Source organism: Cherax quadricarinatus, chromosome 53, assembly GCF_038502225.1.
Source record: "Cherax quadricarinatus isolate ZL_2023a chromosome 53, ASM3850222v1, whole genome shotgun sequence".
NCBI lineage: Eukaryota > Metazoa > Arthropoda > Malacostraca > Decapoda > Parastacidae > Cherax > Cherax quadricarinatus.
In genome coordinates this window covers 13,340,974-13,365,096 of record NC_091344.1, presented here as the reverse complement: position 1 = coordinate 13,365,096, position 24,123 = coordinate 13,340,974, and the positions used below count along the sequence as shown (strand labels likewise).

The 24,123-nt window shown below is 37.3% G+C and overlaps 1 protein-coding gene across 3 annotated transcripts; it reads left to right on the top strand.

Annotated features, from left to right (window-relative positions):
* Positions 1-79: 79 nt before the first annotated feature.
* Positions 80-24,116, top strand: LOC138854257 (F-actin-capping protein subunit beta). Of its 3 annotated transcripts, none has more exons than XM_070096343.1 (5): positions 80-192; positions 4,803-5,014; positions 7,599-7,771; positions 17,158-17,357; positions 21,812-24,116. In XM_070096343.1, exons 1-5 carry the CDS (start codon positions 190-192, stop codon positions 22,061-22,063), a joined length of 840 nt encoding a protein of 279 aa, XP_069952444.1. In that variant the 5' UTR covers positions 80-189; the 3' UTR covers positions 22,064-24,116. The 3 variants fall into 3 exon arrangements, with proteins under 3 accessions (XP_069952444.1, XP_069952445.1, XP_069952447.1); XM_070096344.1 differs by lacking the exon at positions 80-192 and adding an exon at positions 227-358; XM_070096346.1 differs by lacking the exon at positions 80-192 and adding an exon at positions 415-437.
* Positions 24,117-24,123: the final 7 nt, after the last annotated feature.

Genomic DNA, 24,123 nt, shown 5'->3' with positions numbered 1-24,123 from the left:
CAGAAATAATCTCTAAATAGTGTTAATAACAGCACACAGCAGTGTGAGTGATTGTAAGTGTTATTAAGGGTGATATATGGCAGGGTAAAGGCTCTCGGCTGATCAGTGATACACGGAGCAGATAGCAGCCGCCCCACGGTGGACACATTCTTAATTTTAGTTTAAATTTACCTGTGATAAGGCAGTATCATGGTAAGTTAGTGGGCTGGTATGCTCAGCTGGGGTTGGTGGGTACATGTGTAGGTGTAAGAGTGGTGAGAGGTGTATTGCAAGGTGTTAGTGGAGGTGGAGGAGAGTGGATGATAGGGCGAGAACGCCCATCGTATGACATGAATCACTGCTCAGAAATTCATCAGATGTGAGTAAGCATAGGTTAATTGGTCTGGGAAACTCACAACCAGTCATCCATCTACTCGGGCTGTGAGTTAATTGATAGGGTAAGCAGAGTTACCCTTCACTTGAGTGTATTAAGTTAGGATAATGTCATTGCTGGAGAGGAAATTGGGTCACCACATTTATTACTTTAAATGGCAACCATACCTTATATGATGCTTCTATTGCAACATCAACATGCAAGACACAACAGGGAGAGAAATCACATGACTGGAGAACACATAGTTTGAAAGGTACAATTATCATGTAGCCAAGATCAGGTGATGTTACTTAATGTTTTCATTGGCAGTACAGATACCAGCTGGTCTGCTAGGATTCTTCTAATATCACTTTCACACCTTTTAAGTCGTATATAATATGTCCAGCAAAACCACCTGGCTGACGGTTACTTTCACAAGCTCTTTTAACATTATTTGTTTACTTATAGCTCAGTAGTAATAGTTGGTTTGGCTCATGACTGAACAGCCTTGGGTTTGATCCCAAGCAAACAAACAAACAAAAACAAACAACTTTATTTCTTTCTGCAGTATACAAAATGTAGTTTATATATAATAAAATACTGTTAAGCACAAAAGAAAGACACTAGTGTACGGTGCATTTCAGGTAAGGAGAGACACGAGCAAGTCTCCTTATACCTACTGCCACTCTTCATTTTATGGTAAATGAGCACTTTTTTGTTATTCGACTGTTGTGGGCCACATGCTGGGAGAGAGAACTGAAAGACTAACAAAAATTAACGACACTGCTTGACTTTGTTGAGTTATCATATAATAGCCTTCTGGGGCTATTAAAAAAAAATTTTTACTCCATCCTAAAATCAAATAAATATTAGATCATTTTGTTTTGTTCTTGTATCTTAATTTTTATCTTGGCTATTCAAACAGTTGGTTTTAGTCTTGTATACTTTTGCCCAGAGAACTGACTGTAATAGTGTGTGAACCTTATAAAAATGTTTCTCTGTATACATCTATGTACCACATAATGTTTATTTATAAAAGTAATGCATCTCTATATGAAGATTTGACAATACCATGATATGGCAATAAAAGCTACTGGTGTTGTCACAGTGCAGAGGGAGGGAGGGAAATGATATAAAATGCGAATATAATGGAATTAGTCTCACTAATGCACTGTAACGAGTTCCTTTATTGACAATGTTTTGATCATGCAGTGGGCTTTTTAAGTCGTGAACAAAGAAACCTGGATGAGTATATATACTGTATAGGGAGAGTAGTAAGGTGCAGGGTTAGGTTAGGAGTGTAAAGCATAAACCTTGGGCAGCTTTTATTACATTTATTGACATTCTTTATTGATAATGTTTTGCCCATTGCATGGGTGAAACATTGTCAGTAAAGGATCTCATTACACTGTACATGTATTTGTCTCTGCTTCCATAATGCATAGGAAGTGACATTTTTTGCAAGTGGCTCACATTTACTGGCTGTTTGTTCCTTAATCCTTGCTTCTTGTAGTGCCAAAATCAAGTGAATGTACTGTACAATCTTGCTCCATTCCTTGATGTTCTTCTCTTCCACTTAGGCTGTTGCACAGATTAGAGCTTTTAGGAGTACAAAACAACTCTGCCTGCTGTCCCTTAAAGGGAATTACAGTATCTCAATACTGGTGAAGAGCAATTAATAGAAGGAACTGGAGTTATCTTCCCCTTTCCCCAATCAAATCAGATCATCACTACCTTCTATCTCCAAGCTTTGTACAACCTACAAGTTTAGTGCTTCTCTATGAACATAGCGATAATGGCTATAATAATAATACTGGGTGCTACTTTAGTATGCAGTCTACCCCAGTATTTGTAGTCTATGCTGAGAACTGACTTTTAACGTGTGGTCTGCCTTTTATGTTATAATTTTACCTGTTACTAGTTAGGTTAGGTTAGGTTAAGTGTAAAAGTGCTGGTAGACCGCACGCTAAAGTGTAAAAGTGCTGGTAGACTGCACGCTAAAGTATAAATGAGCTGGTAGACTGCACACTAAAGTATCACCTGATACTGTAATAAATAGTACACCTGCCCTATGGGAGGATTCTACCCTTGAGCCTAGAATTTGGATTCTCTACCATACATGCTCTCTCTTGAATACCTGAGGCTGACTGAGTAGCCTGCAGTTACATAAGAGTATGTATAAGTCTGGGGTTAATGGTGAGTTGTATCTGGGCTCTCCAAGGAAGGGGTGGAGGGAGGGCTTGTAAAAGGTATTCAGAAGCTGGATTTGTACATCTAGCAAGTACAGTACAATATATATTATATATGTAAACCTGTTAGATAGGAGTAGAGAAATCAAAATCAGAATTTTATTTCTTTGCTAAGGTTACAATGTGTGTTTACATTTCATAATTTGATTGGTACAAACAAAGCCACTATCATGCCGAGGCATTTTGGGCAGACTTAAGAAGGGTTATCTATATATGTATTTCAGATACCCTTGCTTCTTCAGGATTCTAAATTAAAAGGTATATAATAATTAATGATTACAAATTAAAGTCTTTCCCTAACACTATGCTCAAATAGAAAGATCTGAAATAACTGTGCTGTGCTGTAATCTACTACTAAGGTGACAAAATACATTACGTAGTCATATTTATTTCAATTGAGAATTTGTTTTATTTATTGTTCAGTATATTTAGTTTTCAGTGAAGCATTGATGCAAAAATTCCTGTTGCCAAGTCTTGTACCTGGGTTTTGGCAGTTATAGGTAAAATAAGAGGCATTTTCATGTAGAGTAATTTAAAAATAAACCTTGATCACTTCTGAAGTGATCAAGGTCCCAGGACCGAAACGTTTTCTGGTAAACGTTTTCTGGTAAATATGTTGTAGTGTTTGCTTACGTGTCTTTCTAAACCAACTTGTCGGTATTTATTACCAAGGTTTATACCACTTAAAGCCTTAAATCTCCACTCTCTGGAGAGGCGTAGAATGAGGGGAGATATCATTGAAGTGTATAAGTGGATGACAGGCATAAACAAGGGAGATATTAATAAAGTACTGAGGGTGTCGAACCAGGTAAGAACGGGAAATAATGGATATAAGTCGGATAAATTTAGATTTAGAAAGGACATAGGTAAGTACTGGTTTTCTAACAGAGTTGTAGACGCGTGGAACAGTCTTCCCAGTGGGGTGATAGAGGCTAGGGCCTTTGGTAGCTTTAAGAAGAGACTGGACAAATATATGAGTGGGAGGGGCTGGGTTTGATTGGTGTCATGGGTTACGGGAGTTATTTCTTGGATAGCTTTAGGTAGAGGTCGTTTTGATAAGGACCTGCCTCATATGGGCCAGTAGGCCTTCTGCAGTGTTCCTACATTCTTATGTTCTTATGTTCTATTCAGTAATAGTAATACAGGTCAGCCATCGCTAATGTGGCAATCACTTATCTGGTTCCATCAGTAATTCGGCACTAATTTCAGCTAGCATAATTTCAAATTTCATCATTATACTGACATAAATTTCATCATTATATTGACTCAAAAATTGTGCAGATGGTTGTAAATCGACAGTAGCAAGCTAATGGAGGAGAAAGCAGTGATGAAAATGAGGATGATGTAGCAGAAAGAGTCTCTGTTGATAAGTTAATTAAGTGTATTCTAATCTAACCACTCTGTAATCCAGCAAATTCACTAATCCAGCACACTACAGGTCCCAATGATGCCGGATTAGTGATGGCCGATCTGTATATGTAATATTGTGCATGTTAATAGTTTCAAGGATCACCAGCCCTGTGACCTGACTGAGATTAGGCTTCTTAAACTGGAAAGGAAGCACAGTATTTCATGAATAAAAATTGCACTGAATGTAATAGTAATAGTAATAATATATAATAATAATAATGTTTTGTTTGCAAAAAAAAAAAAAATAAAAAAAATATAATCAAATGATACAATTTAAGTAAAAATCCCATAATATGCCTAGGATTAAAATTGCTTAATACTTAAAATTTCTTAAGTGTGAAGTTATTTTAGCTTAAGAGTAAAAAAAATTTAAGTGGCTTCCATTTCTGTATATCATCCTAAATTTTCATATTTTAAATACTGTACAATAATTCTGTTTAAATGCTGCAGGAAAGGTGGCAGGGAAGAGAGGTGAAGGGGAGAACAGGAAGAAGAGAACGCAGTAGAAGCATTTGTTTTACAAAATTATTTCTTAAATTTCTTGTCATGAGATAGTGGGAGAGGAAACTGAGAATACCACTCTTGATCATACTAGTGAAATTGAATGAAATCTAGTTTGTATGGATCTTTTCTCACGTGAATAATATAAGGTGCCTGCAAGCTGAATTTGGCAGTTCAGTTTAATATCTGCAAATTATTAATTTTTCTAATCCTATATATGAGATCCATGCAACTTATACCTGAAGGGGCTCTTACCATATATAATAATAATCATATATTTTGTTTTTCAGATGGAGCAGCAGTTAGATTGTGCGCTGGACCTGATGCGCAGGCTGCCTCCTCAGCAAATAGAACGTAACCTGAGCGACTTAATTGACTTAGTGCCATCACTGTGTGAAGAACTTTTGTCCTCTGTTGATCAACCTCTGAAGATAGCACGAGACAAGAACAGTGGGAAAGACTACCTACTTTGTGACTACAACAGAGATGGGGATTCATATAGGTATTTGGGATCCTTGTGATTTTGTTACTATACCTTATCAATAAATGTAGTGGGAAACTGCCACTGAAGTATTTAAAAAAAATTGTTGAAACAAAGGTACATTATGATATCCAGCTGGAAGTGCCTGATCACTCAGTGTGATGATCCTTTTGGTCTGCAGACTACCGGTAGCATTATATTGCATAATTAAGAGGTTACCTGAAAAGCTTAGTCTCAGACTAGGCTGTTAGAGCAAAAAAAGCTCAAAATCAAGTGTTTGCAGGTTTATCATTCGTATTGAATAAATTGTAAGAAAATTACATAACTTTATTTCAAATTGACATATTGAATTCATCATTGTTGTTAAGAACGACGTCTTCAGAGAGAGAACAGAGCCCGAGCCTTTAGCTCATAAGACTGTCATTCCCATTTGCCTCCTTGGGGCGGGGATGGCAGACCAGAGAGGCCTAGCTTGTGGCTAGGCCTTGGGACAGTTGGTCCCAAAGATGAGGAGGTACTTGTGCCTCCTCCCATGGGAGACTTAGGTCTCAGACACTCCCTAAAGAGGGAGCCAAGGCCGGGCCACCACTTGGAAAAGGCCCGGGCCGGGAGAATACCGGCGAATCTTTAAGAAGAAGAAGATCATTGTTGTTGAAAAATATCAGCTTTATTGTTAGATAATGAATTTTAATCATTTAGTCAGTTGTTTTCTAGCCAAATTTTAGTCAATCCTTCATCCATGTGTTTACACTTGGTACAATTAAATGGCTAACATTTGGTACAAAGAGTACGTATCATGCAATCTGCACATGTGCTTCTTTCTTCCTTTTTCTAGGTTTCCATACACAAGATAGCAATCAAAGGACAGATATAAGCTTATTCAATTAGACTTTTCTTTTTTTCCCCTTGCTCTTCTGCTGTTTAAAAAAAGGTGTATATGATAAGGTACATATTGCATTAGTCATAAACTTATTTTTGCAATACTGTACAGGTGTCCCTCAACATTCGCGAGGGTTAGGGGATCAAGAGCCTCGCGAATGTTGAAAAACCGTGAATGTTTGGTGCCCCAATATATTGTAGGGAAATATAATACAATACTGCTTAACTTGTTGAACCATGAACAATCATAAAATACATGAAAATGTCATGAGTTGTACTAAATATATACATGTTATGCTTTAATAACATGTATGTTATTAAATACCACAGACTCCACCACTGCTTCCACCACTTCCTCAACCAATGCGAGTTCCTACTACCCTCCCTCCGACCCCTGCAACTGACAGCCAGCCCTCCCACCACTCAGTATGGTGAGTGTTTTGTTTGTTCATTATTTGCTATTAAACTACAGTATAAATAATGTAAACACATTCATGACTGCATATTGGAATGGCTATTTGAACAGGTATTGGATGGTGACATCATGTGTTTACTCTTGAACACAGCAAAGAATCAAACATTTCTGCTACTGCTAATAATAACAATAGTAATAATAATAATAATACGATATAATTGAAGAAGGAAATTGTACAAAAATACGAGGGAGTGGTTGACACATCGTCAGTGTGGCTTTGTTTATGCTGGAGTGAACATTAGTCTCCCTGCTCTTCCAAAAATTTCACAATAATTCAGCGGTTGAGGCAGTGGTAGAGGCAGTGTAAGTAAGTAAGTTTATTCAGGTATACACAAATACAGTTACATAGAATTATCATACATAGCAGCATACGTGTAGAGAACCTAGGATAAACCAAAAAAGTCAGACAGAGTGACTTATTTCCATTGGGGTGGGTGAGGCAGTGGTATTTACTAACATATACATATGTTATAAATAATAATAGTACATGTTAATATTAATAACATTTATAATAATAATAATAAATGTTATTCATAATGTACTATTATTATTTATAACATATATGTTAGTAAATATCACTGCCTCTACCACTGCCTCTATCACCTCTACCACTGCCTCAACCACTCCAGTCGCACTCAATCTACAAGCACCAAACAATGAATTATTGTGAAATGTTTGGAAGAGCAGGGAGACTAATGTTCACTCCAGCATAAACAAAGCCACACTGACGATGTGTCAACCACTCCCTCGTATTTTTGTACAATTTCCTTCTTCAATTATATCGTATTATTATTATTATTATTATTATTATTATTACTATTGTTATTATTAGCAATAGCAGAAATGTTTGATTCTTTGCTGTGTTCAAGAGTAAACACATGATGTCACCATCCAATACCTGTCCAAATAGCCATTCCAATATGCAGTCATGAATGGGTTTACATTATTTATACTGTAGTTTAATAGCAAATAATGAACAAACAAAACACTCACTACACTGAGTGGTGGGAGGGCTGGCTGCCAGTTGCGGGGGTCAGTGGGAGGGTAGTAGGGACTTGCAGGTGGCGGGAAACTTGAATATGATTTGGCGGTTGGGAATTTGGTGGCTGGGAATTTGGCGGTTGGGAATTTGCGAATGTGTGAAGCCCGCGAAAGCTGAAAACGTGAATGTTGAGGGAGACCTGTACTTTCCTTTTTTTTGTATGTTGATTCAACTCTTCTTTTTGTTAGGTCAGTATTTTTGCTTTTCAGGTCACCGTGGAGCAACACTTATGATCCTCCTTTAGAAGATGGAGCGATGCCTAGTGACAGGCTACGTAAATTAGAGTTAGATGCTAATCAGGCTTTTGATCAGTACCGTGATATGTACTTTGAGGGTGGTGTTTCTTCTGTATATCTTTGGGATCTAGATCATGGGTTTGCAGGTAAGTTCTTTGTTTAATTTCTTGTATGTTATAAGTATGTTTTAATACTTTATATGTAAATTACACCTGGATACTTAAGTAGCACTATAAAATCTAGGAAATGTATTTTTAAGTAGTACAGTACTGTGTATAATAGAACCACAGTACCCTATATAATATATGCTAAGTACAGTACTACAAATAATTCAGTACAAAAATACTATATATAAGACAGTAATAAAGTATTGAATTCAGTAATTGCAGGCTAAATGCAAACTTGCTTTTACTGTCTAAAATCTTTAAGAAAATATATATACATACAACAAGTATATGACATCAAAACCAAACACAATATCCTTAGCCCATGTCAGTTTGGTTTCAGGTTGGGATGAAGTGCCAATGATGCAGTAATAATAATGCTCAGCTTTATATACTTCTTTTGAAAATAATGACTATCCAGTGGGTATCTTTATCAGCCTTAAAAAAAGCCTTTGATAAAGTAGACCTCAACATTCTACTATTCAAATTGGATTATAGAATAAGAGGACATGCTCTCTCCTACATGAAGTCTTACACTTGTAGCCATTTGAAGTTGAGGTAATTAGTCCCTCAGCCTGGAGTCGGTGTGTTCAGGCCATCAGTCGTGATAAAAGTAAGCATATGTGCAGAGAAGGGGGCTTATATACTGCAAAAAAGGTGAGGTGAAGCAGTGGTAGGTAGCATCATTAGTGCAAAAATCTACTAGTGGAAATAGGTCATGCCAATTTGTTAAGCAAGCTATGAAGAATTCCCTGCATCATGATCCCAAGATGTTGCAGTATTGGACTGAAGAAGCCACTGGTTGTAAACAGTAATAACTGTTCTTCATCATATCGTTCAGTGAACATAGGGGTTCCTCAAGGTAGTGTCCTGGACCGTTTGCTATCCCAAATCTACATCAATGACCTTCCAAACACTTCTTGGGAACTTATGCCATTTCTGTTTGCTGATAATACAGCTTTCATCTATTCAAATCCTGACCTGACTGCATCCAACAACACAGTCAATACTGAACTTGCTACAGTAGTTGGGTCACAACTAGCAAACACACACTCAGTATTAACAAGATGTTCTATATAGTGTTTGAGAACAAAGCACAAGATTTTTTTTAACATTAAGATCAACAATACATCAGTTGATAGACAGGATGAGGGTAAATTCTTGGGAATACTTTGACACAAACTTAAAAAAATTCAGCATGCACTTCCAAAACATTTGTAATAAAATTTCCAAAACATTGGGCAGCATTCTCTCAAATGAATGTTGCAGTGAGGAGAAGGCTGGAGGCAGTGGAGATGTCATGTCTGAGGGCAATGTGTGGTGTGAATATAATGCAGAGAATTCGTAGTTTGGAAGTTAGGAGGAGGTGCGGGATTACCAAAACTGTTGTCCAGAGGGCTGAGGAAGGGTTGTTGAGGTGGTTTGGACATATAGAGAGAATGGAGCGAAACAGAATGACTTCAAGAGTGTATCAGTCTGTAGTGGAAGGAAGGCGGGGTAGGGGTCGGCCTAGGAAGGGTTGGAGGGAGGGGGTAAAGGAGGTTTTGTGTGCAAGGGGCTTGGACTTCCAGCAGGCATGCGTGAGCGTGTTTGATAGGAGTGAATGGAGACAAATGGTTTTTAATACTTGACGTGCTGTTGGAGTGTGAGCAAAGTAACATTTATGAAGGGATTCAGGGAAACCAGCAGGTCGGACTTGAGTCCTGGAGATGGGAAGTACAGTGCCTGCACTCTGAAGGAGGGGTGTTAATGTTGCAGTTTAAAAACTGTAGTGTAAAGCACCCTTCTGGCAAGACAGTGATGGAGTGAATGATGGTGAAAGTTTTTCTTTTTCGGGCCACCCTGCCTTGGTGGGAATCGGCCAGTGTGATAATAAAAAAAAAAAAAAATAATAAAAAATTTCCCCAAATATCCCTTCTCACCTTTAATCTATCCATTCCTCACCTATGGTATCTGTGCATAGTGATCAACATCAGATACTCACCTTAACCTGTTGTTACTCAGTAGAAATCAACTCTCAAAATTATAACTCATCAAGGCTATAGACAACACACACATTTCTTATTCAAAAGTTTAAATTTATTTGTACGTACAATATTCTTGCTTTTTACTGTGCACACTTATGTCGACGGGACAGTTTTTACTAACATTGACCCAGTGCTTAAATTCTGTCTGGAGAGCTGCAACAGAACACATGAACACAACATAAAGAACAGCTGTCTGTTTGACATTCCACGTGTACAACTTGACCTACTCGAAATCTCCATGCAGGTAAATGGCCAAAAATTTGGAACTCAGTGCCTGAAAATGCCAAAAATTCTCCATCTGCATATGTTAAATCTTACATAAATGTTAAAGCCATCATCAGTCTGTAAATTCTCATTCTTCAATTTCAACACCCCAATTCAACCACTTCATAACATACAGCTCATTGAACCAATTTAACTTTGTGACATGCAACTCATTGAACCAATTTATTTTCATTATATTATATTTGTAATTGCCAGTTGTTCATTTACATTATTATTATTATAATCAAGGGGGAAGCACTAAACCCGTAGGATTATACAGCACCTATGGGGGGATGGAAGGCATTCAGGCTTAATTCAGGGAACTGGAGCACAGATCCAACTGGAGCACAGATCCAATTCCCTAGATCAAGAGCCCCTCACCAGCGTCAAGGAGCCTTCCTTGAGGGGTGTTCATTTACAACCTGTCCAGTTGTACTTGTGATTGTAATGTATTGCACATGCAATACTAGTTTAAATTTTATTCTAGATTTAGAATTAAGTAGTACTGTAATTAGTCAGTCTTATGATAAGTTTGCCTGAAATGCATTTGCCTAATTAGAACCTTTCAGATGTAATATGTCATCATTTTGAATGTGTAACTAATGTATGACTCTTTGGAAATACATAATTTTAATAATGTAGTACGTACTAAAGTACTACATGTATATATAATACAGTAGTATTTTTTCAGTGATCAGTAATATTATATGCAACACATACAGTATTACAGTACTGTATATAATAGTTAGTGCTGTACATAATACAGTATTACAATGCTGTGTAAAATACATTATTACAATACTGTGTATAATACAGTATTAGTGCTGTGTATAATACAGTATTACAATGCTGTGTATAATACAGTATTACAGTGCTGTGTATAATACAGTATTACAGTACAGTGGACCCCCGGTTAACGAACTTTTTTCATTCCAGTAGTATGTTCAGGTGCCAGTACTGACCGAATTTTTTCCCATAAGGAATATTGTGAAGTAGATTAGTCCATTTCAGACCCCCAAACATACATGTACAAACGCACTTACATAAATACACTTACATAATTGGTCGCATTTGGAGGTGATCGTTAAGCGGGGGTCCACTGTACTATGTATATAATACAGTATTACAGTACTGTGTATAATACAGTATTGCAGTGCTGTATATAATACAGTATCACAGTGCTGTATATAATACAGTATCACAGTGCTGTATATAATTCAGTATCTGCTGTATATAATACAGTACCACAGTGCTGTATATAATACAGTATCACAATGCTGCATATAATACAGTATTACCGTGCTATAAATAATACAGTATCACAGTATTGAGTACGATATAGTACTGCCAATATTTCTGTCCAGTGCTCCTATTATCATTTCAGTACTATTCATACTTTATGATCCAGTAGTTGTATCAATTGCAGCCATCTTTCCTGCCCACCTGTTCAGTTCTCCAATGCCTCCTATTGACATACCAAGTTAATTTAAAGAAAATCTGAACTTATTTTGTGAAGAAGTGTGAAAGTGACTTGTCTGAGTGTTGTATGTAAAACACACAGTACTGTAGTGTGAGAGTGAGGAAAGTGTGTGTGTGTGTTTTATATATATACAGTGGACCCCCGCATACCGATGGCATCACATAACGATTAATCCGCATACCGCTTGCTTTAATCACAAAAATTTTGCCTCGCATACCACTTAAAAACCCGCTCACCGATTTTCGTCCGAGACGCGTCCAATGTGCGCCCTCAGCCAGCCTCACATGTGCGGCCGGTGGCATTGTTTACCAGCCAGCCTCCGCGGTAACATCCAAGCATACAATCGGAATATTTCGTATTATTACAGTGTTTTCGGTGCTTTTTCTGGAAAATAAGTGACCATGGGCCCCAAGAAAGCTTCTAGTGCCAACCCTACAGCAATAAGGGTGAGAATTACAATAAGAGATGAAGAAAAAGATCATTGATAAGTATGAAAGTGGAGTGCGTGTCTTCGAGCTAGCCAAGTTGTATAATAAACCCCAATCAACCATCGCTACTATTGGTGGTACAGCTGCTGCTGCTGCTGCACTGTCAGCTGCTGCTGCTGCTGTAGCATCGTCTGCTGCTGCTGCTGCTGCTGTAGCATCGTCTGCTGCTGCTGCTGCTGCTGTAGCATCGTCTGCTGCTGCTGTAACATCGTCTGTTGCTGCTGTAGCATCGTCTGCTGCTGCTGTAGCATCGTCTGTTGCTGCTGTACCACCGTCAGCTGCTGCTGCTGCTGTAGCATCGTCTGCTGCTGCTGTAGCATCGTCTGCTGCTGCTGCTGTAGCATCGTCTGCTGCTGCTGCTGCTGCTGTAGCATCGTCTGCTGCTGCTGTAACATCGTCTGTTGCTGCTGTAGCATCGTCTGCTGCTGCTGTAGCATCGTCTGTTGCTGCTGTACCACCATCAGCTGCTGCTGTACCACCGTCAGCTGCTGCTGCTGCTGTAGCATCGTCTGCTGCTGCTGTAGCATCGTCTGTTGCTGCTGTACCACCATCAGCTGCTGCTGCTGCTGCTGTAGCACCGTTGTTGGTGTGGCTTATTGAGAATACCAAGAAACAATTAACCCCAGAGGATTTGCCACCCAGGTTAACCCAAAAAAGTCAGTGTCATCGAAGACTGTCTAACTTATTTCCATTGGGGTCCTTAATCTTGTCTCCCAGGATGCAACCCACACAAGTCGACTAACACCCAGGTGAACAGGGAAAAATGCCTGGAACTAGTGCTCATATTGGTGAATTTAAAGCCAGCAAAGGTTGGTTTGAGAGATTTAAGAATCGTAGTGGCATACACAGTGTGATAAGGCCTGTTCTGGAAGAAAATGCCAAACAGGACCTACAGTACTCAGGAGGAAAAGGCACTCCCAGGACACAGTGTCTCATCAGTCATTGCTGCATCTTCAATAAAGGTAAGTGCCATTTATTCTTCATTTAGTAGACTAGTACATGCACAATATATACTGTGCATGTACTACTCTACTATTGTGCATGTATCCTTCTCTTTGTGTGTAGGAAAATGTATATTTCATGTGGTAAAATTTTTTTTTTCATACTTTTGGGTGTCTTGCACGGATTAATTTGATTTCCATTATTTCTTATGGGGAAAATTCATTCGCATACCGATTATTTCGCATAACAATGACCCCTCTTGCACGGATTAAAATCGGTATGCGGGGGTCCACTGTGTATGTGTGTATGTATGTGTGTATATATGTGTGTATATATGTGTGTATATACGTGTGTATATACGTGTGTATATGTGTGTATATATGTATATATGTGTGTATATATGTGTGTATATATGTGTGTATATATGTGTGTATATATGTGTGTATATATGTGTGTATATATATATATATATATATAAGAGAAAAAAGGTGAGTGGTGCGTTGAGGTATATGTGGAGTCAAAAAACGTTATCTATGGAGGCAAAGAAGGGAATGTATGAAAGTATAGTAGTACCAACACTCTTATATCTATGTGAAGCTTGGGTGGTAAATGCAGCAGCGAGATGGTTGGAGGCAGTGGAGATGTCCTGTCTAAGGGCAATGTGTGGTGTAAATATTATGCAGAAAATTCGGAGTGTGGAAATTAGGAGAAGGTGTGGAGTTAATAAAAGCATTAGTCAGAGGGCAGAAGAGGGGTTGTTGAGGTGGTTTGGTCATTTAGAGAGAATGGATCAAAGTTGAATGACATGGAAAGCATATAAATCTATAGGGGAAGGAAAGAGGGGTAGGGGTCGTTCTCGAAAGGGTTGGAAAGAGGGGGTAAAGGATGTTTTGTGGGCGAGGGGCTTGGACTTCCAGCAAGCGTGCATGAGCGTGTTAGATAGGAGTGAATGGAGACGAATGATACTTGGGACCTGACGATCTGTTGGAGTGTGAGCAGGGTAATATTTAGTGAAGGGATTCAGGGAAACCGGTTATTTTCTTATAGTCGGACTTGAGTCCTGGAAATGGGAAGTACAATGCCTGCACTTTATCTGGAGTTTATCTGGAGAGAGTTCCGGGGGTCAACGCCCCCACGGCCCGGTCTGTGACCAGGCCTCCTTAGGTCAGTGTCCCAGGATGCGACCCACACCAGTCGACTAACACCCAGGTACCCATTTTACTGATGGGGAACATAGACAACAGGTGGAAAGAAACACGTCCAATGTTTCTACTCTGGCTGGGAATCGAACCCAGGCCCTCACCGTGTGAAGCGAGAGCGTTAACCACCAGGCCACCAGAGGTTTGGGATATTGGCAGTTTGGAGGGATATGTTGTGTATCTTTATACGTATATGCTTCTAAACTGTTGTATTCTGAGCACCTCTGCAAAAGCAGTGATAATGTGTGAGTGTGGTGAAAGTGTTGAATGATGATGAAAGTATTTTCTTTTTGGGGATTTTCTTTCTTTTTTGGGTCACCCTGCCTCGGTGGGAGACGACCAACTTGTTGAAAAAAATATATATATATATATACATATATATATATATATATATATATGTCGTGCCGAATAGGCAGAATTTGCGATCTTGGCTTAAATATCAACGCTCATCTTGCCATATAGGACAAGTGAAAATTTGTGTATGCAATAATTTTGTCAAAAGCATTCTGAACCTAACGAAAAAAATATATTTCACTGGGTTTGTGTAGTATTAAATTATTGTAAACATATCTAAAATATACTTAGGTGGGTTAGGCTAAAATAAATTGTTCTTGTTATAATAAGGTTAGGTAAGTTTTCTAAGATTCTTTTGGTGCAAAATTAAAAATTTTTACATTAACATTAATGAAAAAAATATATCTTGAAACGTATAAGAGAAAATTTCAGAAAAGACTTAATTTTAAATGAATTCTTGCTAATTGACCAGTTTTACATATTCGGCACTACATATATATGTATATATAATGTGTATATATATATATATATATATATATATATATATATATATATATATATATATATATTATATATATATATATATATATATATATATATCTATATCTATATCTATCTATCTATCTATCTATCTATCTATCTATCTTTCTTTCTTTCTTTCTTTCTTTCAACACACCGGCTGTATCCCACCGAGGCGGGGTGGCCCAAAAGGAAAAACGAAAGTTTCTCCTTTTACATTTAGTAATATATACAGGAGAAGAGGTTACTAGCCCCTTGCTCCTGGCATTTTAATCGCCTCTTACAACACGCATGGCTTACGGAGGAATAATTCTGTTCCACTTCCCCATGGAGATAAGAGGAAATAAACAAGAATAAGAACTAGAAAGAAAATAGAAGAAAACCCAGAGGGGTGTGTATATATGTGCTTGTACATGTATGTGTAGTGTGACCTAAGTGTAAGTAGAAGTAGCAAGACATACCTGAAATCTTGCATGTTCATGAGACAGAAAAAAGGACACCAGCAATCCTACCATCATGTAAAACAATTACAGGCTTTCGTTTTACACTCACTTGGCAGGATGGTAGTACCTCCCTGGGTGGTTGCTGTCTACCAACTTATGAGCATGTAAACATTACACAAAAAAAACAAATGTCATTCAAAACAAAAGTAAAATCACTCTTTTTAGGAAGGCATGAACAGTTGACATTTGCTTTTGTGGCAAGGTGCCATTAATTATGTACACCTAGCTTTTCTTCTTGATCTTATAACTGAACAGCCATGATATTCTGACAAAAAAAAAAAAATGTAGCCAACCATACTAGCCAACCGGGGTGAATTTATTGATAGCAACTTACGAATGGTGATTTTTTTTGTGAATATATTAATGTATACTAATATAAATGGGTGCAGCATGATTGTTGAATATATTTGTGGTACAGTACGTATCTCACTGCTATAATAACTATTGCAATAATTCAACAATTGCATGGAAATAAATTATAGGAGAGTAAATTTTAACTCTCTGTATTATGCATTGCTTGGTTTCTTCCAGACTACAGTAGTGTGGTTTCTCCTTGCAAAAAATTAATTGTGCATTTGTGCTTTAGCAGTTCCTTTTATAATAAGTGTACAATGGAACCTCTGTTTTCGTTTGCCCTGGTTTTCGCCGAATTCGGTTTTCAACAACTTTTTTCCTCAAAATATTGCCCCAGTTTTTGCTCATCACCTTGGTTTTCGTCCACCATGCCAAATGTGTTCATCTGCCTGCGCCCACACAAAGCATCCCACGCATGCATTTTGAGTCATTCTAGCTTTGTTTCTCGTCGAGTGAACATTACCCTGCACATTCATACAAAACATTTCATAATAATCCATTCCTTTTGTGCTTGTTTATTGATTGTGACTGCTAAATAAGCCACCATGGGGCCAAAGAAAGTTCTGAGTGCCAGCCCTTTGATAAAGAAGGCGAGAAACACGTTAGAATTCAATGGTGGTAGTGATGGTGGTAGAGGGTGGTAGTGATGATATTTTTGGGTGTCTGGAATGGATTAATTAGATTTACATTATTTCTTATGGGAAATATTGCTTCAATTTTCGTCAGACTCTCTGGAATGAATTCAAGACGAAAACTGAAGTCCCACTGTACATTACATTTTTATTTCTAGCACTGACACTCCTCTAAAATTATATTTTTAAGTTTTTGTTTATTGTGGTTTTTCTATCATTCTTAACCCCTAAATGATCCAAACGTATATATACGTCCTCACACGTAGCACCCCCAAACGTAATGTACGTTTTAATTTTCCTGTCTCCAAATTTGGCACGATTGCCCTGAGATGCCTGGTCAGCATAGAATGGGTCTTACCACTCGGTGTGCACCATATTAAAAAAAATCTGGGACACTTAGTACCTTGTGCTCTTGTTTTCCATTTTTTTTTTTTTTTGTTCAAAAAATATTTGGGGCACTGCGCAAGTGAACGTATATATACGGTTGGACCGTTTAAGGGTTAAGAATTACAAATTACATATTTTAAGACTAGGCAGTAAAAATAGTAAATGAAATGTTTGATAGGATTCTAAAATGTAATTACTTCTCAGATCTGAAAAGGAATGATCATAAATGGCATGTAGTTATGCATTACCAGATTTAACTGGCTTTTCATTTTCTTGCAGGTGTTATTCTTATAAAGAAAGCTGGTGATGGTAGTAAGAAAATTAAAGGTTGCTGGGACAGCATCCATGTTGTTGAGGTAGTAGAAAAATCAAGTGGACGTTCAGCGCACTACAAGCTCACTTCGACTGCAATGCTATGGCTACAAACTAACAAACAGGGATCTGGCACAATGAACCTTGGTGGCTCTCTTACCAGACAGGTCAGTGTATTACACATCTCTGATACTTTAATGTTAAACATAAATCTATAAAATTATTAAACATACTCGCTTCCTAATATAGTAAAACCTGTCATTAATGAATTTTGGTAATTTTGCACAAAAAAATTGGCTAGACAGTCTAATTTTGAATTTTGTCCATCTCAGTAGTGTCCGGTTGTCTTCCGAAGTATCAGACCAAGCCTGATGATTCTGATGTTTGTCCAGTATGGACCAGAGCAGCCATGTTTAGGACTTGTCCATTTTTATTGTTTTCTGAGTCATAGGCCACACTGCTTGGCCTTCAGGGCAGAACTAGGCAGGGTCAGACATGTCTGCCTGCCTTCCTGATTGGATTGGACTGGGCCCAGGTACCCCTACACCCCCCCAGTCTGCTTTATGAATTTTTAATAGGTTTGATTTGATTATTGTGATACTGTAAATCATGACCAATCATTTCTAGTTCTATTTTATTATCTGAGAATTAGGATAAATCTTTGATTTTTTGTTTTTATGGGTTCAATGGAAGGCAAGCATAATACAGAAAAGGCCTGGGGACATGATTAATAAAGAGAGGGGAACATTGTTCTAGTGCCTGGAATGTCTACATTGTTTATCTGGGATTAACAGACTGTCACCTTAGCCAACTGCACCACAAAGAGTATAAGGGTTTCCCGAACCCGAATACTGGACAGGTTGATGTTCATTAACTGTGACTTAGTGAGCTTTTATGGAGAAACCCTGAATCTTCAAGCATCCAGCAACCAATTCTAGTTTTTGTCCCTTCTCAAATCACTTATCATTTTACTGAAAATTGTTCTGAACAAATGCAACAGTTTGTGTGGTTGGATTCGAACCTGCAGGCTAGGACTACCAGCCTGACTCTAGCCAGCTGTTCCACAGAAATTATAAAGCGCAATTTGCTAACGCAGCAAACTGTAATCCCAGACTGAGTTCATATCCTGATTACTCTGTTAAATTGTTACATTTCAGTACTTTGACCTTATGTTCTGATCATATTCTCATTAATTTTGCGATCTGTAGTTTCCTTATATTAAATGTGCAAAAATATTAAGGATTGCTGTATTTATAGTCCTGTTAGTTACTCTCTTTCACTTTGATAAACCCAGTAATGATTTTTCTGATATGCTGTGAGTGAAGGTTTGAGTCACAATAATATTAATAGCAAAGATTTTTTAAGGTGCAAACATATAAAACACAAAAAACCTGCACAATTTTCAGTGATGTTATACCAGTATAAGGCTGGAAAACTATAAGCCATCTTTTTTCACCTTCCTAACGTTATGTGGCATCAGTTAGTTGACTTACCATGTTAATATATATAGGCTGATAATGGGAATGGTATCAATACTTCTTTATGTTTATGCTTTTATTATTCCCACTGCATGTTAATACAAAAAATTGTAGTATAGGAAACTATTTAGATGTATGTATGTACTGCATTGTTACTTTAATAATTTTTCTAGTGTGAGAAATGAACTTGGTAGATTCTATACATACAATTTTTTCCTCATAAGCATTGATCATGGTTGGAGAAATCTTGACTTGCAGATGTGCTGCAATACCAGCATTACATATGTTGGTTTGTACAGTTAGCTGATGATTATTTGGAGTACACACTAGTAACACAATCTTGTGTTTGGCCACTTCACATGGCTACAGGTTTTCTGCATCCAAAACACATTCTATGACATTCACATGACGCTGAAACATTCCGTATTTCCTGCTTCCATATGCGTTTCCACTGTAAAACTACTAGTTCTATTCACTTAACATTGATTTGAGAAACATTACATGGCCTCTCTAAAATATATATATATATTTTTAACAGGTTGAATTTGTTCAGTTTTGTCTCCTCTTTCCATAGAGCAGTGGTTTCCAAACTGGGGCTAAATTACCCCCTGGGGGTAATTTAACCATTTTTGGGGGGTAATGGAGGGGTGACAGAAAAAAAGTTATGAATTCTGAAAATCAAGAAAACAATGCGGTACCCGGTATGAGGATTATTGTTAACTTTGTCTTAGTATATAAAGTTGTAAAGTAAACCTATTATAAGTAAGTAATAAAGTTAAACCAAATAACAATAAACATCAAAAACTAATATACAGTATTAGAAAAGAAGAAATATATAGCTAAGTGTGTGGAAACCCAAAAGTATTTTGACAAGTATGCTTCAGGACAAAAGTCACTCAGTAGCCCAGATCGACCTGTCCAGTACGCGTCACTCACTTCCTGAGGCTGCCTCTATTTCACACTGTCAGTTTATCTGTGAGCATCAGCCGAGGTAGACATAAGCTGGTATGAAGCCAAGAATTCCTAAACTAGCTTCAAGTATGCAACTCCATCCATCCCACTGATGTTCTTGACATCTTTGGTAATAGTCATTAGAGATGCACAATGTTCAAATACAATAAATAAAAGAAAATATCTCAAGTATTTTAATTTAGCCATATATATCAATAATAACATTTTGTGAAAGGGGTAACATGCTTTATGTGGCATGTTAAATTGGGTAACAAGCTGAAAAAGTTGAGAACCACTGCCATAGAGTAAGATGTATTACTTTTCCTCAAAGCTTCCCTTTCCCTCTCTCTCTATGTTATATATTGTCCATTAATAGTGCTTATATTTGTTTCTGGGGTTTCTCAGTCATTCCTTATAAAGGGCTTTTATGTGGAGTTCTTTGTCAGTTACTTTTGGAGTACCTAAATACAGTACCCAGGTTTAGCAAATTCAGTGTGGGGTCACCAAGAGTACAAGTCAGAGGGCTGAGGAGGAGGAATTGTTAGTCTGGGTATGTAGAAAGGATGGAAAAATGTGCGATGACAAAGAGGGTGCATGAATCTGGTGTGGAAGGTAGGATGGAGAGGGGTCTTCCCAGGTATGGTTGGAGGGAAGGGATAAAAGAGGCTTTGAGATTTTGTGGCTTGGACATCAGGTAGACTTGTGCAAATGTGGTACTTAATGAACATTCTGGGCTGTTGGAGTGTGAGCAAGGATACCATCATGAGAGGATTCAGGGAAATTGGTTAGCTGAACTTAAAGGCGGTGCATGCACGTCTGAAGGAGGAGTGGGGATGTTGCAATTAGGAGGTAATTTGAAATGTGATGCCAGCATACTTCTGGAAAGACAGTTATTGAATGAATAAAAGTGAATGTGTTTTCTTTGGGTTACCTGCCTTGACGGGAGACATCTATTGAGATCATTGCCCCCTCTATATTACAACTCTTGAATCTATACCTGCAGCCCCTGTGTAATCTATTTCATCATTAGTTTCTTTCTACTTCTTGCTTCTCTCTCCCATCACTGGAAATTTCACTAAATTAAATTTCTTTTCCTCCTCTCTCTCTCTCTTTAAGCTCTAGCTTCCCACTTTTGACTCACACTTAACTTGTCACTCTGATACTTCTGATGTGAGAACTGATACAAGCATAATCGAGCCCCATAATTTGTTGGGGGTTAGGTTCCTTGAAGTGACATGAATCCAAAAGCAACAAATAATAGGGAATTTTGCATGTCTGAAATATTTTAAACGTTTTCATGCCTATTTCTCATTATATATTCGGTGAAGAATCCTTCCTCCATAGGCCATGTGTTTCGTAAGAGGCGACTAAAATATAAATTACTGAACATAAAATGAACAAAAATTTCACGTGCTTCTTTTTTGGGTTAACTTTCCTCGATGGGAGACAGTTGTTGTGTCAAAAAACACTCATTATATACTGCTCTAATCCACTTAATATTGGCATTCATAAGAAAATTTATCACTATTTTTTCAGTTAAGGTATGTGCCAAGCTAAAAACAAAAACAAAAAGGCAGTGGACACTAAGATAGGATAAATAATTGAAGAGATTTGCAAAAAGCCTTCACTAAAATTGTATAAACAAATCATGTAGGATACAAAGACTGTGATTTCTGGGGTTCAGTTGTACAGTACCTAACTGTTAGTATCTTCCTCAGTTGCATTTTTTTCAGGGTAATTGCTGCAATCCATAAAGTATTTTCACTAGTATTTACCCTCCTTGTTGTCATCCATAAAGCTACAGTACTCTTGTTGCCTATTCATTTGCTGTATTCTCTGGCTCTCAAAATGCATTACAAGTACAGTAATCCAAGGATTCAAAATTTATTGGTATCATCATCATCAGTTGTTGTTACTGTTGTTGTTGTTAGGGTTTATAGGGCCACATTGTCAGTCATTTAATCACCATCATTATTCAATCAATTATTATCATTGATTTTTCATTGTTAATGTGCCATTTAGTTAAAATGTTCAGTTTATATGCAATAACCTTGCTTATACATGTACATATAACTACTTTTTCATTGCAGGTGCATACAATATATTCTTATTTAATAATGTAGACTTTTAAGTGCAGAAAAAAATTGTAGCAGTTTTATATGTAAATAATAAAATATTTATTATATCAACAGATGGAACAGGACTGCCCTGTTTCAGAGTCATCTCCACACATTGCTAATATTGGTCGTATGGTAGAAGACATGGAGAACAAGATCCGCAATACGCTCAATGAGATCTACTTTGGCAAGACGAAGGACATTGTCAATGGTCTCCGCTCTGTCCAGCCCCTACCAGACCAGAAGCAGCATGATGCCCTCAGGACCGAGATTGCAAAAGCACTAATTAGGAGACAAGCAAAAGGTTCTAATGATGAGAATAATTAAGTTCTCATCCCTGTTTCTAAGTTTGTGGATCACACAAACCAGGGATATGAAAACTACAAGAATATGGTTCTGTTTCTTATGATGGCCTACGCCTGCTAATGGGCATGAAACACACGATTTCAGGCCACACAGATTAGCCGTCTCTGACAGGACTCGTTAGTGGTGTTGCTCTGGTCTTTGCAATGAGATAATGCTTGGTGATATGTGATTCAACATCCCTACTCTGGACACAGCTCCCACTGGTAGAGGGACATAGTGCATATAGCTTCATAGTGTCACAAAACAGATAACCAGCTTTGTGAAAACATGAAGTGATCAATGAGACACTTGAAGCAGAAAATAAGTGGCCAGTAAGGCCTTGTGGAAAGAATGAAGACTTTTTACACTGAAAGTATCATTCCACTGGGTAGGAATGCATATTTCTTAAAGGAAATGAGCAGGATTAGAAAATGCTTATGATGCTTGCAATAAATTCTAGTTAATTTCAAAGATCGTAATTGTTATGGCTGTATGAAATGCTTAAAAATCAGTAATATATCCAGTTCCTGCTTGAAAAGTAGCTATACAGATAACCTGGCTACTTCCCAGGTGATTTTTTTTCCTATTTGTTTTAAGTTATAAGGCCAAAGAATAATTTTAACCTTAAAAGGTAACCACACACAAGTTCCAGCACATATAAAGAGTGTTTTAAGATTGTTGAATTTTTTAGGAATTTATGCAATATTAAAATGAAAGGGAAAAAAAGCAAGCTTGGGTGGTAACACTTTAGGTGCTTTCTAACAGTCTGCAATTCCATTGCATATACAGTACTGTAATTTGGCGATATTATAATCGTCATAATAAATGGTCCTTTTACTGGCAGTTTATCTAATTGTCCAGAAAATGGGGGTTCCTTTAAGAAGAACCCAGTGATTCTTTGCTGATATCAGATTGTGGAGGCATGTGTGGTTAGGTTCATTTCATTTTATTTTTCTCAGAATTGGGGTATTTTTTTTTTTTTTTTTTTTTTAGACAGGTTTTTCTTATTCTGATGGAATTAAAAAGTTTGATCATTCACTTTAAAAATCCTTGCAGCAATTTTGGATTTATCATTAGAGTGTTTTGTAAATTCCCATTCATTTTGGGTGATCCTTCTATCTTCTCTTCAGAGGTGATTTTAATGTGTGATCTACTGTTTCTACTTTTGTAAGCCTAGTCCTCCCTCCGCGGCTGTTAACACTGTGTCATCGTTGGTAAATGGTAGTTAACGTCACTTATGCACCAATGATTGTGTTGTTATGGTTGAGGAAACTATTTTTTCTGCACTGATCATAGTAAAAGAATGATTCTGTATTTAAAATATGTTAATAGCTGAAATGAACATTATTGGTATGCTCTATATACTATTATTATTTTTTGTTCTATTATGGTAACTATACCACTTGTTCTAATAAGAATACTTTATAAAAGTAGTATGACATTAACAAGAAAACTTGACCAAGGACGTTCATCAGTTACCAGCGCAGCCACTCACCTAGGGGTTGTTAGGCAAGCCCGTGCTACTTGTCTTGGGGCAATAAGGATCTAGGCAACAAGTGCATTGATGTAAACATGTTCTTGGTATTTCATATTCATGTGCTCTTTTTGTAATTTACATTACTGTTATGTATGAATCAAGAGTTTTCAGGAATTTAAATTTTATTTGTTGGCTGTTGGTCATGGGTTAAAAAAAATTGTATCAGATTATTTAATGTAACTAATTGCATTAAGCATGATTTTCACATAAATTATCCTTAATGAGGGATTCATTGTCTCGGCTGGGTATTTCCTTAATTATTTATGGAGTTCATTATATATATGGGCATATATTATGGTACTCTTGCCTAGAGCCTGGCTGAATGACACTATTTATTATTACTGAAAGTTCTGTTTAAAGTATATAATATGGAGAACTATTGATCATATCCAAGTTGTATTTCCTTTAAGGCCATGTGATCGTCTCGTTGTTATGCATTTGCCCTGTGTGGCAGACACTATTTTTGATCAAAGAATTGATTATACAGGTATTTGGTAAGTTTTGT

Excerpts from the sequence above, each read along its gene's own strand:
- LOC138854257 (XM_070096343.1), top strand. Across the intron at positions 7,772-17,157 it reads TCTAGATCATGGGTTTGCAG|GTGTTATTCTTATAAAGAAA; the intron begins GTAAGTTCTTTG and ends ATTTTCTTGCAG. Across the intron at positions 17,358-21,811 it reads GTGGCTCTCTTACCAGACAG|ATGGAACAGGACTGCCCTGT; the intron begins GTCAGTGTATTA and ends TTATATCAACAG.